The sequence below is a fragment of the Diaphorina citri genome, unplaced genomic scaffold (genome assembly GCF_000475195.1).
Source record: "Diaphorina citri unplaced genomic scaffold, Diaci psyllid genome assembly version 1.1 scaffold832, whole genome shotgun sequence".
NCBI lineage: Eukaryota > Metazoa > Arthropoda > Insecta > Hemiptera > Psyllidae > Diaphorina > Diaphorina citri.
In genome coordinates, this window is record NW_007378264.1 from 87,396 (window position 1) to 105,246 (window position 17,851).

Sequence of the window (17,851 nt, forward strand, 5' to 3'; positions counted from 1 at the left end):
TCGAAAAAAAAGTCTCCGGAAAGTTCAGCATTTATATCCTGAAAAACCTAAACGGCAAAAAAAAAGTTGCCTAACCACCTTTTCAAGTTTCAACCCTTTTCCCCTCTTCTTCGCAAAAAGCATTCAGAAAATACCAACGAGGAAAAAAAAAGTAATAATAATAGAACCATAATTACACCCGAGGGAGGGAGGGGAACAGTGCACCTCCTTTTTCATGGGAGAAAATTTTAAACGAATTCTGTATTATTAGATGGGGATAACGGAGGGGGGGGGGATACGTATATATGTCTTATATGGAAAGCCTCATTTACATTTCCAATTTTACATCCCGTTCAAAAAAAATAGTCCAGTCGGTGAAGAAAAAAAAAGACAAGTGGTGTGAACTTCACACGAATTTCCCTTCGTTGGTTTCGGCTTTTAAGCAGCTAGAAACTTTCAATTTGGTAGATTGGTACAAGACCTTATAACTAACTTATAATATCATCAAAATTATGATAAAAACACATGACAAAGTCAAATCATATAGGAAATCGGTTTTGGCAAAAAAAAAACTAGTAATAGAAAGTAACAAAAAGGCGGACGGACGGACGGACAGAATTTGGGTTTGTTCAAATACCTACTTACTGACTGGACTATTTTGTATTAAGGTTCCTAATATTCCTATATTAGTCCAGAGTCAGACAAAAATACAAAGACTTCTTTGGCTTGTTTTCCTAGCTTATGTTTTTCTGCTTTCTATTTTAGTTTTCTTTTGTTTTATGGTCAGTAATTTCTTGTATTTTAGGTTCCCTTTAAGCTTTAATAGACCATTTTTTATGCTTAAATGAACCATTTAGTTTGGAGTTTATTTTTTACTATGCAACTGTCTCCAGCATATTGATAAGATAGATAATACTCGTATGTGAGAGTATACAACATGTACTCTATGTAGCTCTGATTCTCTGGAGTCTGGATTGTAAATAAAAAATAAAAAGAAGTAACAAAAGAACATTCTTTTGAATGACATGTGGGTACATAACAACAAGCAACAAATACTTTACAGATTAAAAATAAATTAAGTAATTTGTACTTGGATGAAGAATGATAATGATAACATAAGATGATTCTGGTCACAACAAACAACAGCAGCTAAATAAGCAGGTGCACCGAAACAAAAGACAAAACAAATCAACAAGGATTGAAAAAAAAAGCAGAATGCCACAGATAAAAACCACACAAACCGAAATAAAAATAACTAAAAATACAAGTAGAAAACAGAAAGCATGCGTACGCAGAATGCCACAGATGAAAACCACACAAACCGAAATAAAAATAACTAAAAATAAAAGTAGAAAACAGAAAGCATGCGTACGCAACCAAAGGCCAAGAATACGAAAGCGCGCACACACTTACATGCAGTACAAACCATGCAAATCTTTCTCGAGTCATGCAAAAACTCCGCCTATCTTTTTATAGTATTTACTATAGTAATGCCGCATGCTCCCTGAAATTCCAATGAAAAACGTGAGGCATCATGGCCTAATATGATCGTTACTTGGGATCGAGTGGATTGGAACACATCACATGCCTTCAGGCACACTCCATTTGTCAAAGGTCTAGGTCTTCCTTGCCCTTTTAATAATAGAACACGTTCATTGTATCATAATATCATAAAGAATAATTATTTTGAATTTTATATGATTTAGATTAGAAATTGACCATTGCAGGTTCCCTTTAAGCTTTAATAGACCATTTTTTATGCTTGAATGAACCATTTAGTTTGGAGTTTATTTTTTTTACTATGCAACTGTCTCCAGCATATTGATAAGATAATACTCGTATATGAGAGTATACAACATGTACTCTATGTAGATCTGATTCTCTGGAGTCTGGATTGTAAATAAAAAGAAGTAACAAAAGAAGATTGTTTTGAATGTGGGTACATAACAACAAGCAACAAATACTTTACAGATTAAAAATAAATTAAGTAATTTGGATGAAGAATGATAATGATAACATAGATGATTCTGGTCACAACAAACAACAGCTGTTAAATAAGCAGGTGGACCGAAACAAAAGACAAAACAAATCAACAATGATTGAAAAAAAGCAGAATGCCACAGATAAAAACCACACAAACCGAACTAAAAATACAAGTAGAAAACAGAAAGCATGCGTACGCAACACAAAGGCCAAGAATACGAAAGCGCGCACACACTTACATGCAGTATAGGCACACTCCATTTGTCAAAGGTCTAGGTTTTCCTTGCCCTTGGGATCAATTTAATTTGAAGAAACCATTCATCCAAAACTCACCTAATAACACAGGCCAGCCTTCATCCGTGCCGAGGATTGGCTCGATGCCCAGAATTTGAGATATCAACAGCCCCACTATGTGCAAATAAAACGTATATTCTATTCTATCAATTTAATTTGAAGAATCCATTAACCCAAAACTCACCTAATAACACAGGCCAGCCTTCATCCGTGCCGAGGATTGGCTCGATGCCCAGAATTTGAGATATCAACAGCCCCAGGTTTCCTTGCCCTTAGGATCAATTTAATTTGAAGAAACCATTAATCCAAAACTCACCTAATAACACAGGCCAGCCTTCATCCGTGCCGAGGATTGGCTCGATGCCCAGAATTTGAGATATCAACAGCCCCAGGGTGACCGCCAGCTGGTTTACCGTGCCCAGGCCTCCTCTTAAATTTAACGGTGCTATTTCAGATATATACATGGGTACAAGTGACGTGTTAAGTCCTGAAACAGAAGAAAAGGAATTCAGTTACCTGCTTCATGCCTCAAAGGAAAAGAACAAGTCCTCATGATGGTTGGTTGCGGTTCGGGACGGGCTAAGTAATCTTGGCTAGAGACTATCAAACGTTCCTCAGTGCAACTACACTACATACGAAGTTTACGGAAGATAAGAAAAGGAAGTCAGTTACCTACTTCATGCTTCAGAGGAAAAGAACAAGTCCTCATGATGGTTGGTTGCGGTTCGGGGCGGGCTAAGTAATCTTGGCTAGAGACTATCAAACGTTCCTCAGTGCAACTACACTACATACCAAGTTTACCGAAGACGGAGCAGGATTGCCTTTGTTTTAATGTTGAAAAAAGTTGGGAATCTCTTATCTAGACATGTAGGTCTAGAACAAGTCCTCATGATGGTTGTTTGCGGTTCGGGGCGGGCTAAGTAATCTTGGCTAGAGACTATCAAACGTTCCTCAGTGCAACTACACTGCATACCAAGTTTACCGAAGACGGAGCAGGATTGCCTTTGTTTTAATGTTGAAAAAAGTTGGGAATCTCTTATCTAGACATGTAGGTCTGAGCAGGATTGCCTTTGTTTTAATGTTGAAAAAAGTTAGGAATATCTCATCTAGACATGTAGGTATGTACATAAACATCAAACTATAGCCATTTGCACCGAGGTCTGCTACAGAGAAAATAATTTCGGGGATCGAACCTTGAACTTTGCAATGTCTTAACACCAGACCTCCTTAACCTCCTGTAGGAACCTAACATTATCTTAAGATAATTTCCCTATACATACTAAGCAAAGTGCCAATGAAGATTTTGTTATGGGCTAACTGAACATTAGAGGGCAGTAGCAAATATGTATAGCAATTACCCCCACTTTGGCAGATAATGCTTAACACCAGACCTCCTCAACCTCCTGTAATAACCTAACTCCTAACATTATCTTAAGATAATTTTCCTAAACATACTAAGCAAATTGCCAATGAAGATTTTGTTATGGGCTAACTGAACATTAGAGGGCAGTAGCAAATATGTATAGCAATTACCCCCACTTTGGCAGATAATAAGAGTGAAATGATATAGCATACAAAACAAAACAATTTTATTGGGTTATAAAATAAATGGGATAGAAAAATGGAAAACGAAAAACAGAAAATAAAATCCCATTTTTTAACCTATGTAACCTATGAACACAATGCTTTTTTAAAAATTTTAGCCGTCGCAGCCTACTTAAGTATCACATAAGTAACATACGAAAATAAACCTTTCTTTATTAAAACTCGAGGAAAACCTAGATAAAAATCAAACAGAGAGATGTAATATTAAAACATGGGATTTTAGAGGGGGGGACACTTTTCAAATGTCAGTTTTTGTACACTTATTTGACAAATCTACCTATTCATTTTTCATAAATCTAGGAACTCTTCAAAATTTTCGTGTATATGACTAATGACATTATCGACTAAGTGCCAATTTTTGTCCACTATAATATATTTTTGTCCCAATATACATTTTTGAATAAGTCCGTTTAAATTGATGACACCATCTGTGGTCGCAGCTCATTTAAGCTAGATTTACTGCATAGTCCTCACGAGGCTGAGGGCACCCAAAATTCCCAGCACAGAGGCGAAAAATTCTTCAATTTCCCAAGACCATTTGAGACCGGAAAGTTTTATTCCACTGAAGTTTAAGTGGAAACTTTGGGGGAAATGAATTTGTAGCAGAAGTATGGGGTGCAATAGACCTACATACTGGACTCCGCACACAGGCATTTCGTCAGGAAAGACCCCCTTTTCAATGTAATGCATCAGAAGTGGCGCAAACGTCAAGAGCTCTACAATATATTTTTTTTTTTTTTTTTTTTTCTTTTTCGGGCGGGGCAAGGGGCAAAGGGCCACACCCACGCTAAGGTTTTTTTCACGTCTCTCTCTTTCCTCGAGGATCTACGAAAGGAAACTTCTAAGCGTCCTTTTCCTATAACGACAGGAAAAGGACGTTAGATATTTTAATGCTCTCTTTTATTTCCTTGAGTTTTTAGGGGAAAAACAAAGGAAACTTCTAAGAAAAGATATTAGGATTTCCGATGATAGGTCAATTCAAGCTCTCTCTTATTTCCAGGTAAAGGGGGGGGGGACTGATGGACCAAGTGTTTTTCGCTCAAACACACGGTTTTGGGGGGGAGATCGGAAGAGCGGCGTGTAGGGAAAGAGTGTAGATCTCAATACCGTTATATGTAATACAAAAAACAAATCTCGGCGTAAAATTCGTAAAAGCTAAAAAATATGTCTCTCCAAATAGGAATCTTTCTAACTTTTGACAAATGTTGTAATGTAAGCGATATTCATCGCAAGTCAGGAGTAAAATTTGGGAAAAAAAAAAAAAAAAACAAAAAAAAAAACTGTACACAACTCTTCGAAAGACCAGTTATCCAAATGAAAGACATACATGAGCTGTGAACCGGACTTAAGCCCTGGCGTAGTGGCCGACTTTTAGTAGATGCCGCCTCAAAATCCAAACCTATGAAAATTCCTCAAAAACACGGGGTTTTTTTTTTTTTTTTTTTTTTTAGTTCTGATTTTCAGGCGGCATTGCACGACTACTTAAAACCATACGACAACATTTCCAGTGTGCGACAGGCCTAAGGGTTATGTAATACAAAAACCTAATTTACGTAACACGGACAAATGATGTCTAGTTACAATTACACATCCACTTCCTGTATTTGTCTTTACTGATAATCACCCAATGATTGGGACTTGTAATAGGCCTCAGGCTGGTTGAGTATCATCGGTATAATTGCATACAATTTGTATGATAGATACAAACATAATTGTATTTAACAACTGACTCTGAGTATCACCCTTGGAAAAAAATGAAAATAGAAAAAACCCGCCCTAGAATCGAGAAAATTAGAATATTTTTTTTTCAACTTTCCCAGGAATCGAACCTGGTACCTCCGCCCTGCAAGCCGCGTTAAACTGAACTACAGACATTCTATCATCGATTCGCAACCAATACCCCCTTTCTTTTCCTGTTAGGCTCAACCGAGGAGGCCTGTCAAAAAAGGACTTTTTTTACAAGAGAAAACCGTACAGAAAATGGCCCTTTTTCTAGGGACCTCCTCCATTGTACCCCATTACCTATTATTCTACCTACATTCTGGGATTTAAATATAAAAATAGGTAGCTAATACGCTCAACTATAGATAGGTACTTGGATAGTGTAGATTGTTTCTAGTTGTATCTAGCTACTTGTTTCTCAAACGGAAAACTTTACCAACAATATTGGTGTTCCACCCAGCACTATACAGCGAAAAATAGGTAGCAGGTTATGTACCCAACTCTCGAGTCTTTGCAAGTTTTACACTCTTTCCAGTTATTGTTGGTCTACTGCCAAAATTTATTGGAATTTTAAAAATCCCCACCGTATCCAGGTAATTTTGTACAAACTGTGTATTTTCACAAACTAGAGCTATGTAAATAATATCTATGTACAGTTGTACATAGTTAATAGTTATACCTAGACTTTACTAGCCTTTTCCTCACATTCTTTTATTCATAGAGCATCTAACCACTCCTTAAAAGCCTTTGCACTGTAGTAAAGAGCCTTATTCTAGTTTCAAAGTAGGCCTTTTCAGTTCTACTTAATATTCCAAATCCACATTCAACTGTAGAGTATTCACTTGAGCATTTGCTGACAACTGTAAATTCGATTCCTAGAGGGGCCTTGATTTTTCTCCTCCTTTATTTAAAATAGCAGGATTCTCCTTAAGGACCTCTTAAACTCAAGCACTTCTGTTTCATCCAACCACTTTATCTTCTTCTTTTCTATTTTTACGAAGTAAAATGGGGCAGAATAGAACCATCCATAAGTAAGGCATATTCGCCAGCCTAATTAGTTTGGAGCGTAGACCGTCTGCCTTGTAAGCGCTAGGTCGCGGGGTCGATTCCCACCCAGGGCGGATATTATCCTAAACAGATAAGGTTCGGTCTCGGAACGGCTGGCTTTCTCCTATCCTATCTTCCCTTTCTCTTCGATTTCGGGAGGATAAAACCTTAGCAGTTACAGTTCGCTCAGTCAAACCTCTTTAAAAGAAATTTCCTATCCTGACTTCCTTCTCTCTTCAATTTCGGGACGATAAGAACTTAACAGTTCCCTCTATCAAAAAAGGCGATTCCGCTTATGGATGGTTTTTTTTTCTGCTTATTGCTAAATGCTATCCAATGTTATGTATTTACAGGGGCGGGTTCACACAGGGCGAAGGCGAGGGCCTACCTGATCAGAAGCGCCCTCAAAGTGGCTTCATCATCTTCCTCCGGCGTCGTCGCATCTCCCCTGGACCGAGTGAAAGTCAGGACGTCTCTGCCGCTCGCATGAGACACGGGCCGGTCCGGTGTGCGGGCACCCCTTCCCAATCTCATAGACTTCTCAGTGACAGCATGCCACGCGTGTAGGCCGCCTGGTGTGCGTCCGGGCAATAAAGTTAGGGGGAGAAAGACCATCACCAGGTTAGTATGGAAAACAGATTATTTACAGACATTTCCGGGGTGCAAAAGTGTTTAACTTTAAAAAGAGCCAAATTGCACAAGAGAACCAAGAAATTTTGCATTGGAAAATCTAGTTTTCATTTTTAACATGATGTAAATTAGAAAATGAAAAAATAGAGCAGAAATGTTATGCAATTCGGCCCTTGATTAGCAATAAGTTAGTAATATGCATTGGGATGTATGCAGTAATGCAGTTGCATCAAGTTGCAAATTTTGGAGAACACATAAAAACCATTACCAACTAAACCCATGTAAAAAGCTCCTTTGCAAGAGATAAAGCCCACATACCATCCATATTCTTGTAGGTATACAAGTGCTAAAAATTTAAAATGCACCTCTCATCCCAATCGGAACATTTTACCTAAAATTATTCGACATGCAAGGAAAAAGAAAATGAACCTCTGATTCACTTTTAGACCAAGATTAGACAGAAACAACAAACAAAATCATAGGTAAACCCACACAAAAAAGGGACCTATACATACATATTCTGACGACATCACACAATGACTGTGTACATATATGTACACCAAACGATAATGAGTAGATTAGGTACTTAAATCGAATAAAATTAACCAAAGTAGTACTCCATAAAAATTCCTACTTAATGCACTTAAAACTAAATACCTAAAATACCGAAATGATTGTAGGATGTGTAGTAAAGTAGACAGGAAAAGTGATAGGATTTGAACACATTAGTCCCTTTCCGACTGGAAAATACCTATTATAGCATCTCATGGAAAACTGACCATGGGCTATACTTATGGAATACCTGGCAGCCTGGCATATAAATTACACAATGATGTGTGTGTGTGTGTACACCAAACGATAATGAGTAGATTAGGTACTTAAATCGAATAAAATTAACTAAAGTAGTACTCCATGAAAAATTCCTACTTAATGCACATGAAACTAAGTACCTAGAATACCTAAATGAAGCAATTGTAGGATGTGTAGTAAAGTAGACAGGAAAAGTGATGAGTTTTGAACACATTGGTTCGTTTCCGACTGGAAAATACCTATTATAGCATCTCATGGAAAACTGACCATGGGCTATACTTATGGAATACCTGGCAGCCTGGCATATAAGTAAACAACAAAAATCATAGGTCAAGTAGGTACTGAGTACATCACACAATGATGTGTGTTGTGTGTGTACACCAAACGATAATGAGTAGATTAGGTACTTAAATCGAATAAAATTAACTAAAGTAGTAGGTACTCCATAAAAATTCCTACTTAATGCACTTGAAACTAAGTACCTAGAATACCTAAATGAAGCAATTGTAGGATGTGTAGTAAAGTAGACAGGAAAAGTGATAAGATTTGAAAACATTGGTCCGTTTCCGACTGGAAAATACCTATTATAGCATCTCATGGAAAACTGACCATGGGCTATACTTAGGGAATACCTGGCAGCCTGGCATATAAATAGTTGCCTAGCCCCTAATAGTCCTAATACATAGCTCACGATGGGTTAATAGCTGTATTAGGGGCAATTTAAGGGGCTTGATGGGCTGAGCCTCAGAAGAAGTGGGTACCTACATATTTAGAATTTAAATGCTTCACAGAAAAAGGGAGATATGTACCTATAATGATTGAACCTACCAGAAGATATCAATAAAATGAGATGGGCGACATGGCACATAGGTATGTACCTAAGTAGGGTAAGTGTACCATTTATTCGCCCACCTAAAAAACGTACCATTTATTGGCCCACCTGCCCACATTTATTTTTATAATGGTCGATTCCCACTCGGGGCGGATTTTATCCCAAACAGATAAGGTTCGGTCTCGGAACGGCTGGCTTTCTCCTATCCTGTCTTCCCCTTCTCTTCGATTTCGGGACGATAAAACCTTAGCAGTTAGTTCCCTCAGTCAAACCTCTTAAAAAAAATCCTATCCCGTCTTCCTTCTCTCTTCAATTTCGGGACGATAAGACCTTAACAGTTCCCTCTATCAAAAAAGGCGATTCCGCTTATGGATGGTTTTTTTTCTGCTTAATGCTATCCAATGTTATGTATTTAGAGGGGCGGGTTCACACAGGGCGAAGGCGAGGGCCTACCTGATCAGAAGCGCCCTCAACTCAGAAGAATGCGTGTATAACAAGGTTATTTCCTATGGATTTAATACCGAGTAATATAACAACATAAAATAAGTATGTAATGTAGGTAGGTAATAGGTACCTAGGTATAAACAAATGTTGCCATTTCTCGTTGATAAAATTTAAATACATGGTAAGTACTTAGGTACCTACAATCTTTATTATAATCCAGTCGTACATAGTTGAAGACTGCTTAAGCTTCAAACCTACTTTAAAAAAAACTGTAGGTAGTAGGTACCTAACCTAGATATAAAATCACTACAGTAGGTACAGCATAGAATCGTCTATTACCGTATTTTCCCCCATGTTGGACATCTACGAATATACCTACCTAACAAATCTGTGTACATATGTAATTGTACATACATGGTGCATATCTAACATAACATTCAACATAATATTATGTATTCATTTTACATGCCGAGTACCACCTGTGATCAATTTTGTTGGCTAAGGCGATACAAGTGATATTTGTTCGTGTTCGAATGTAATTTGTTTTGTTGTTCAATAAAAAAAAAAAGTAAAACTGGGAGGAAGGGAGAAAGAAAATCAGGGAGAGGAAGGGAGGGGGGAATGAATACTCTTTTGATGAAATTGGATCTTGAAAAAGTTTGCCCAGTTCAGACTTATGTGGCGTATGGTACAGGTGGGCCAATAAATGGTACGTTTTTTTAGGTACACTTTAGGGCAAATAAATGGTACACTTACCCTAGGTAGTTGAAATTATTGTACCTACCTATCTATCAACTGAACAGACAAGCTGGTATAATACTTTTTGTTACCTATACATCCTACTTTCCCAGCCTAGTTAGCTTAGTTGGTAGTGTGTCTGCCTTGTAAGCGCTAGGCCGCGGGTTCGATTCCCGTCTGGGGCAGATTTTATCCTGATGAGATAATGTTCGTTCTCGGAACGGCTGGCTTTCTCCTATCCTGTCTTCCTTCTCTCTTCGATTTCGGGACGATTGTAGTAATGTAGGTAGGTAATAGGTACCTAGGTATAAACAAATGTTGCCATTTCTCGTTGATAAAATTTAAATACATGGTAGGTACCTACAGTCTTTATTATAATCCAGTCGTACATAGTTGAAGACTGCTTAAGCTTCAAACCTACTTAAAAAAAAAAGAACTGTAGGTAGTAGGTACCTAGATATAAAATCACTACAGTAGGTACAGCATAAAATCACCTATATTACCGTATTTTCCCCATGTTGGACTTCTACGAATGTACCTACCTAACCAAATCTATGTACATATATGTAATTGTACATACATGGTGCATACATATCTCAACATAACATACAACATATGTATTCATTTTACATGCGGAGTACCACCTGTGATCAATTTTGTTGGCTAAAGCGATACAAGTGATATTTGTTCGTGTTCGAATGTAATTTGTTGTTCAATAAAAAAAAGTAAAACTGGGAGGAAGGGAGGAAAAAAATCCGGGAGAGGGAGGGAAGGGGAGGGAGAATGAATAATCATGGAATTCATTGGAAGTATCGGGGGAAAAGATCGAGTGATTCACAACATAAGGTAATAGGAATTATAGTCTGTCTATTTTAACTTGAGAATTTTTTATTCTGAAGGATTCATGGCGAAGAAAATATTTATATAGGTATTTATTTGGCAATGATGAACAGTTTTTACAATTTCAATCCTCCATACAGGAGAGGATGCGACCTCAAAAACAGGTTTACCGGAGGCTTAGCCTGCGCAAGCAAAGGCCTCTCCGGCGACCGTTTTGTATTTGATAGGCCTTAATGCCCACCAGGAAAAGATTATTGTTATTATTTTTTTTTTAAAAGAACACTATAGTGTGGGCGTGTTTCGGGCGATGTTGATCGACAATAATGTAGATATTGTAGACCCTGCTTTAAGCTTAAAACAGAGTGGAATGGACAGCAAAAGAGCATAGAGATTTTTGCTCTCAGTTCTATGCAGTTTAAAGTCGTCGCTTCTCTCTATCGTTGCTTCTCTCTACCTGCTCAATGCTCTACTAGTCTACTCTGTTTTTAGCCTTAGAACCATCTTAGAACTATCTCCCTAGGACGCGCATTTAATTGGTTCTCGCAGTTTGACCCTCTCCACAAAAATTTCCCAACTAAAGCAAACAGACTATAGGTCGATTAAGTATGCGAGGAATAAAAAGTAGATTACGGCGGGCAATAAAAGTTATCTACCCCAGTAGAGAGCATTTACAGGAGAACTTTCTGGTTAAGCTTCAGCTCTGAAAGAGTGCCAGGTGAATGCGAGTAAAGCAGTTTGATCTAGGCCTTAATGCCCACCAGGAAAAGATTATTGTTATTATTATTATTATTATTTTTTTAAGAAAACTGTGTGGGCGTGTTTTGGGCGATGTTGATCGACAATAATGTAGACTTTGTAGACCCTGCTTTAAGCTTAAAACAGAGTGGAATGGACAGCAAAAGAGCATAGAGATTTTTGCTCTCAGTTATATGCAGTTTGAAGTCATTGCTTCTCTCTACCTGCTCAATGCTCTACTAGTCTACTCTGTTTTTAGCCTTAGAACCATGGAGGTATAAGGTAGGGGAGGGGAAGTAACGATCCCGATGTGTATCCTTCAAAAAATGAAAAAAGCACAACATGGTGTTCATAAGAGTGGCGCGAATTTCAAATTTTGAAAACCAAAACCAGTAAAATAACAGCACGAAGAGCTTATTTCATCATTATTGATAAAATAAGCTCTTGAGTGAAAAAAAGTTCATATTCATGCACTAATAAACCCGATGGTTCTCAAAATTTGAAATTCGCGCCACTCTTATGAGCACAACATGGCGGATTGTTTACATTTTTTTAAGGATACGCTTTTACAACACATGAGGTATAAGGTACTCTCCCTCCACTACTTGAGCTCCTTGCTTAGAACTGTCTCCCTAGGACGCGCATTTAATTGGTTCTCGCAGTTTGACCCTCTCCACAAAAATTTCCAAACTAAAGCAAACAGACTATAGGTGTATTAAGTATGCGAGGAATAAAAAGTAGATTACGGCGGGTAATAAAAATTATCTACCCCAGTAGAGAGCATTTACAGGAGAACTTTCTGGTTAAGCTTCAGCTCTGAAAGAGTGCCAGGTGAATGCGAGTAAAGCAGTAGAGAGCATTTACAGGAGAACTTTCTGGTTAAGCTTCAGCTCTGAAAGAGTGCCAGGTGAATGCGAGTAAATTCTCAGCGCCGGATTTGTTGGGGTAAGGTGCCTTGAAGATAGAATTCCCAGAGACTTGTCGTCCGTTCCCACTTGTCTTTCGGAAATAAAAAAATCTGGTGTGAACATCACACGCCTTTCCTTATCCTATTGAATGATGCTTGTTTGAGTGTTCTTTTTTACCCTAACTTTTACAATATCTTTAACCGTTTTGTCGCTATAGCTGAAAACCGCCAAAAAACGGTCGAAATCTGTCCAAAAGCGGATAGAATTCCCAGAGACTTGTCGTCCGTTCCCACTTGTCTTTCGGAAAAAAAAAATCTGGTGTGAACATCACACGACTTTCCTTATCCTATTGAATGATGCTTGTTTGAGTGTTCTTTTACCCCCTAACTTTTAGAAAAAAATGAAAATAGAAAAAACCCCGCCCTAGAATCGAGGAAATTAGAATATTTTTTTTCAACTCTCCCGGGAATCGAACCTGGTACCTCCGCCCTGCAAGCCGCGTTAAACTTAACTACAGACATTCTATCATCGATTCGCAACCAGTACCCCCTTTCTTTTCCTGTTAGGCTCAACCGAGGAGGCCTGTCAAAAAAGAACTTTTTTTTTTACAAGAGAAAACCGTACAGAAAATGGCCCTTTTTCTAGGGACCTCCTCCATTGTACCCCATTACCTATTATTCTACCTACATTCTGGGATTTAAATATAAAAATAGGTAGCTAATACGCTCAACTATAGATAGGTACTTGGATAGTGTAGATTGTTTCTAGTTGTATCTAGCTACTTGTTTCTCAAACGGAAAACTTTACCAACAATATTGGTGTTCCACCCAGCACTATACAGCGAAAAATAGGTAGCAGGTTATTAACCAAACGTTTTGTGTTGCATCTTTTTCACATTTGTGAACTACATACCAAATTTCAAGTCTCTAGCTTATACCGTTCCCGAGATATTGTTTAATTACACCGAAAACCGCCAAAAAGCGGTGAAATTGGGGAGGGTGGATAAGTTAGTGGTGTTCTTCTTTTCAAGATACCTAATGTTCAGTTAACAGTTTCTCTCAGCAGACTTTACTGGTTGATGCATAAATACTGTATAGGTCTGCATGTAAATTGTAAGGTAGGTACAGACAATGAAAAAGCAGGTTATGTACCCAACTCTCAAGTCTTTGCAAGTTTTACACTCTTTCCAGTTATTGTTGGTCTACTGCCAAAATTTATTGGAATTTTAAAAATCCCCACCGTATCCAGGTAATTTTGTACAAACTGTGTATTTTCACAAACTAGAGCTATGTAAATAATACCTATGTACAGTTGTACATAGTTAATAGTTATACCTAGACTTTACTAGCCTTTTCCTCACATTCTTTTATTCATAGAGCATCTAACCACTCCTTAAAAGCCTTTGCATTTGCACTGTAGTAAAGAGCCTTATTCTACTTTCAAAGTACCTAGTTCATTTCATTTCTAGTTTCAAAGTAGTTCATTTCATTTCTAGTTTCAAAGTAGTTCATTTCATTTCTAGTTAAGATTTCCAATCCCCATTTAAATATCCACTTGAGCTTACTTGAGCATTTGCTGACAACTGTAAATTCGATTCCTAGAGGGGCCTTGATTTTTCTCCTCCTTTATTTAAAATAGCAGGATTCTCCTGCCTTTTCAGTTCTACTTAATATTCCAAATCCACATTCAACTGTAGAGTATTCACTTGAGCATTTGCTGACAACTGTAAATTCGATTCCTAGAGGGGCCTTGATTTTTCTCCTCCTTTATTTAAAATAGCAGGATTCTCCTTAAGGACCTCTTAAACTCAAGCACTTTTGTTTCACCCAACGACTTTATCTTCTTCTTTTCTATTTTTACGAAGTAAAATGGGGCAGAAAAGAACCATCCATAAGGCATATTCGCCAGCCTAATTAGTTTGGAGCGTAGAACGTCTTCCTTGTATGCGCTAGGTCGCGGGGTCGATTCCCACCCGGGGCGGATTTTATCCTAAATAGATAAGGTTCGGTCTCGGAACGGCTGGCTTTCTCCTATCCTGTCTTCCCCTTCTCTTCGATTTCGGGAGGATAAAATCTTAGCAGTTACAGTTCCCTCAGTCAAACCTCTTTTTTTAAAAAAAAATCCTATCCTGTCTTCCTTCTCTCTCCAATTTCGGGACGATAAGAACTTAACAGTTCCCTCTATCAAAAAAAGGCGATTCCGCTTATGGATGGTTTTTTTTTTTTTGTTTTTTGGCTGCTTCCAGACCCGCAACATCCGTCCACTTCACGTTGGGTTTCTCCATCACAATGGCCCCCTCCAGATTTGCTTGCATTTTCTTTTTATCGGGATCTTCACTGTCGTCTTCGTCACTTTCCTTCTTGTCGTCTCTGAGAATAACAGCTATATTGCACAGTGCTTCCTCCGAAAGTGAAACAAAGTCAGGTAAGGCGATATCCGCCTTACCTGTTCTGGAATCCAACCTCTGAACTTTGAACTACCTCTGCATTTTAGAAGAGAGAGAGAAAAAAATAGACCTTTACTTGAATTGCAACAATGTAAGGATTTCCTGCAATCTGATTGGTTCCTTCATTTTGGGTTGATGACTCATTGCTGTCACATTGATCTGGATGAACTATAGGTAGGTATAGTGTAGGTAGGCACACAGATTCTGCGAAAAATGGACAGTAAGCTCCGTTCATCGTTGTGTGAATCTGACTGCGTGACAGATTGGGTAGGTATTTGAGTATGTTGGAACGGAATCTTTAGGGAGCAACTTGAGGTTTTTTTCTTTTTTTGGCAAGTAGAATTTCAGCCTAAGTTTCTGGATTACGTAGGTACCTACACCTACCTCTCATCTTCTGAGTTTCGACAACTTATTCATCCTATCTCTAGGCAGGTAGGGTAAGTGTACCATTTATTGGCCCACCTAAAAAACGTACCATTTATTGGCCCACCTGTACCATACGCCACATAAGTCTGAACTGGGTCAGTGTTTAACCACAATAAACACACCTTCCTTGGTCCTCTATCCTCTTAAGGAACAATAAACAACAGAGGGGGAATAAGGAATGTTAATAAGATGATATAGACAGAAGTGATCTGACAATCATTCCACTTATGAACGTATGATGGTTAAAAAAGGGACCATTATTACCACTTAATAAATTATTTAGAAGGTATTTCATATATTAATTAATTAATGTTTATATATCCTAGGTACTTAGATTTGGATGGATTGGTCAATAATACTTTTAAAAAACGGCCAAAAATGTTTTTACTTTTTTGTTACTATCAAAATTAGGTAGGATATTTTTATTTTTTATTGTACCTACCTAGTTCTTACTATCAAAAAAAAAAGAGAGAGAGAGAGAGAGAGGTACTATGTAGGTAGCACTTAGCAATCAGGATAGAAGACATGAAGAGGTACTACAATGTGTAAGGTAGCCAGGTACCTCTTCATATCTTACACATATACCTACCTAGCAATAAAGGGAAAACTGCAGAATACCTAGATACCAAGGTATAAAAAAAAAAAATAAGGTCAAATTACCTGTGGACGTGGAATTCTCAGACCTCGAAAATTTCTGATAAAACCCATTTGCAAATTTCTGATACAACCCATTTTCTATGTACAGTTGTACATAGTTAATAGTTATACCTAGACTTTACTAGCCTTTTCCTCACATTCTTTTATTCGTAGAGCATCTAACGATCTAACCACTCCTTAAAAGCCTTTGCACTGTAGTAAAGAGCCTTATTCTACTTCCAAAGTATCTAGTTCATTTCATTTCTAGTTTCAAAGTAGTTCATTTCATTTCTAGTTAAGATTTCAAATCCCCATTTAAATATCCACTTGAGCATATTCATTTCATTTCTAGTTTCAAAGTAGTTCATTTCATTTCTAGTTTCAAAGTAGTTCATTTATTTAAATATTTTGCACTGTAGTAAAGAGCCTTATTCTACTTTCAAAGTACCTAGTTCATTTCATTTCTAGTTTCAAAGTAGTTCATTTCATTTCTAGTTAAGATTTCAAATCCCCATTTAAATATCCACTTGAGCATATGCTGACATCTATAAATTCGATTCCTAAAGGGGACCTGATTTTTCTCCTCCTTTATTTAAAATAGCAGGATTCTCCTTAAGGACCTCTTAAACTCAAGCACTTCTGTTTCATCCAACCACTTTATCTTCTTCTTTTCTATTTTTACGAAGTAAAATGGGGCAGAATAGAACCATCCATAAGTAAGGCATATTCGCCAGCCTAATTAGTTTGGAGCGTAGACCGTCTGCCTTGTAAGCGCTAGGTCGCGGGGTCGATTCCCACCCAGGGCGGATATTATCCTAAACAGATAAGGTTCGGTCTCGGAACGGCTGGCTTTCTCCTATCCTATTAATAAAGTGAAATTAGATGAGTGAAAAAAAAAGGATTAAATTCTGTTAAGCTCAACTGCTAGTTACAAATGTTATTCCTGAATTCCATCTTGCTAAGTAGATGATTTGGACACCTAGATACCAAGGTATCAAAAAAAATTTAAGGTCAAATTACCTGTGGACGTGGAATTCTCAGACCTCGAAAATTTCTGATAAAACCCATTTGCAAATTTCTGATACAACCCATTTCTGATAGAAATTGGTATGCAGAGATTGGTAAGACTGAAATCTGAAAGCATAAAAAAAATATCGAACCAATGGTATTTCAAAATTGTAGTCATAAAAACAAAAATTAGAATAATAAATGTGGGCAGGTGGGCCAACAAATGGTACGTTTTTTAGGTGGGCGAATAAATGGTACACTTACCCTATAAGTTCAGCGTATTTTACTATGGGTACGTCCTATACGACAAAATAAACCTGACGCAAGACGTTTACTATAAGAGGTAGGTAGAACACGAAAATTTTCGAACGTAAAAAAAAGGGAGCAAAATTTTTTCTCTTCGCGTAAACGCCCTACCCTTGCCATCTCAATGAGTTAGTAAGATGATAGATAGAAGTGATTTGACAATCATTCCACTTATGAACGTATGATGGTTAAAAAGTAAAAAGGGACCATTATGATCACTTAATAAATTATTTAGAAGGTATTTCATATTTTAATTAATTAATGTTTATATATCCTAGGTACTTAGATTTGGATGGATTGGTCAATAATACTTTTAAAAAACGGCCAAAAATGTTTTTACTTTTTTGTTACTATCAAAATTAGGTAGGATATTTTTATTTTTTATTGTACCTACCTAGTTCTTACTATCAAAAAAAAGAGAGAGAGAGAGAGAGAGAGAGGTACTATGTAGGTAGCACTTAG

The 17,851-nt window shown here is 37.5% G+C and overlaps 1 protein-coding gene across 1 annotated transcript in view; it reads right to left on the minus strand.

Annotated features, from left to right (window-relative positions):
• The window catches only part of LOC103512382 (glucose transporter type 1), a 29,046-nt gene extending 11,828 nt beyond the window's left edge, over window positions 1–17,218 (minus strand). The window contains exon 1 of the mRNA XM_026825866.1: window positions 17,096–17,218. Coding sequence (XP_026681667.1) covers window positions 17,096–17,167 — 72 coding nt within the window. The 5' untranslated portion in view covers window positions 17,168–17,218. The remainder of the gene's footprint in view (window positions 1–17,095) is intronic.
• Between the last annotated feature and the right edge of the window lie 633 nt (window positions 17,219–17,851).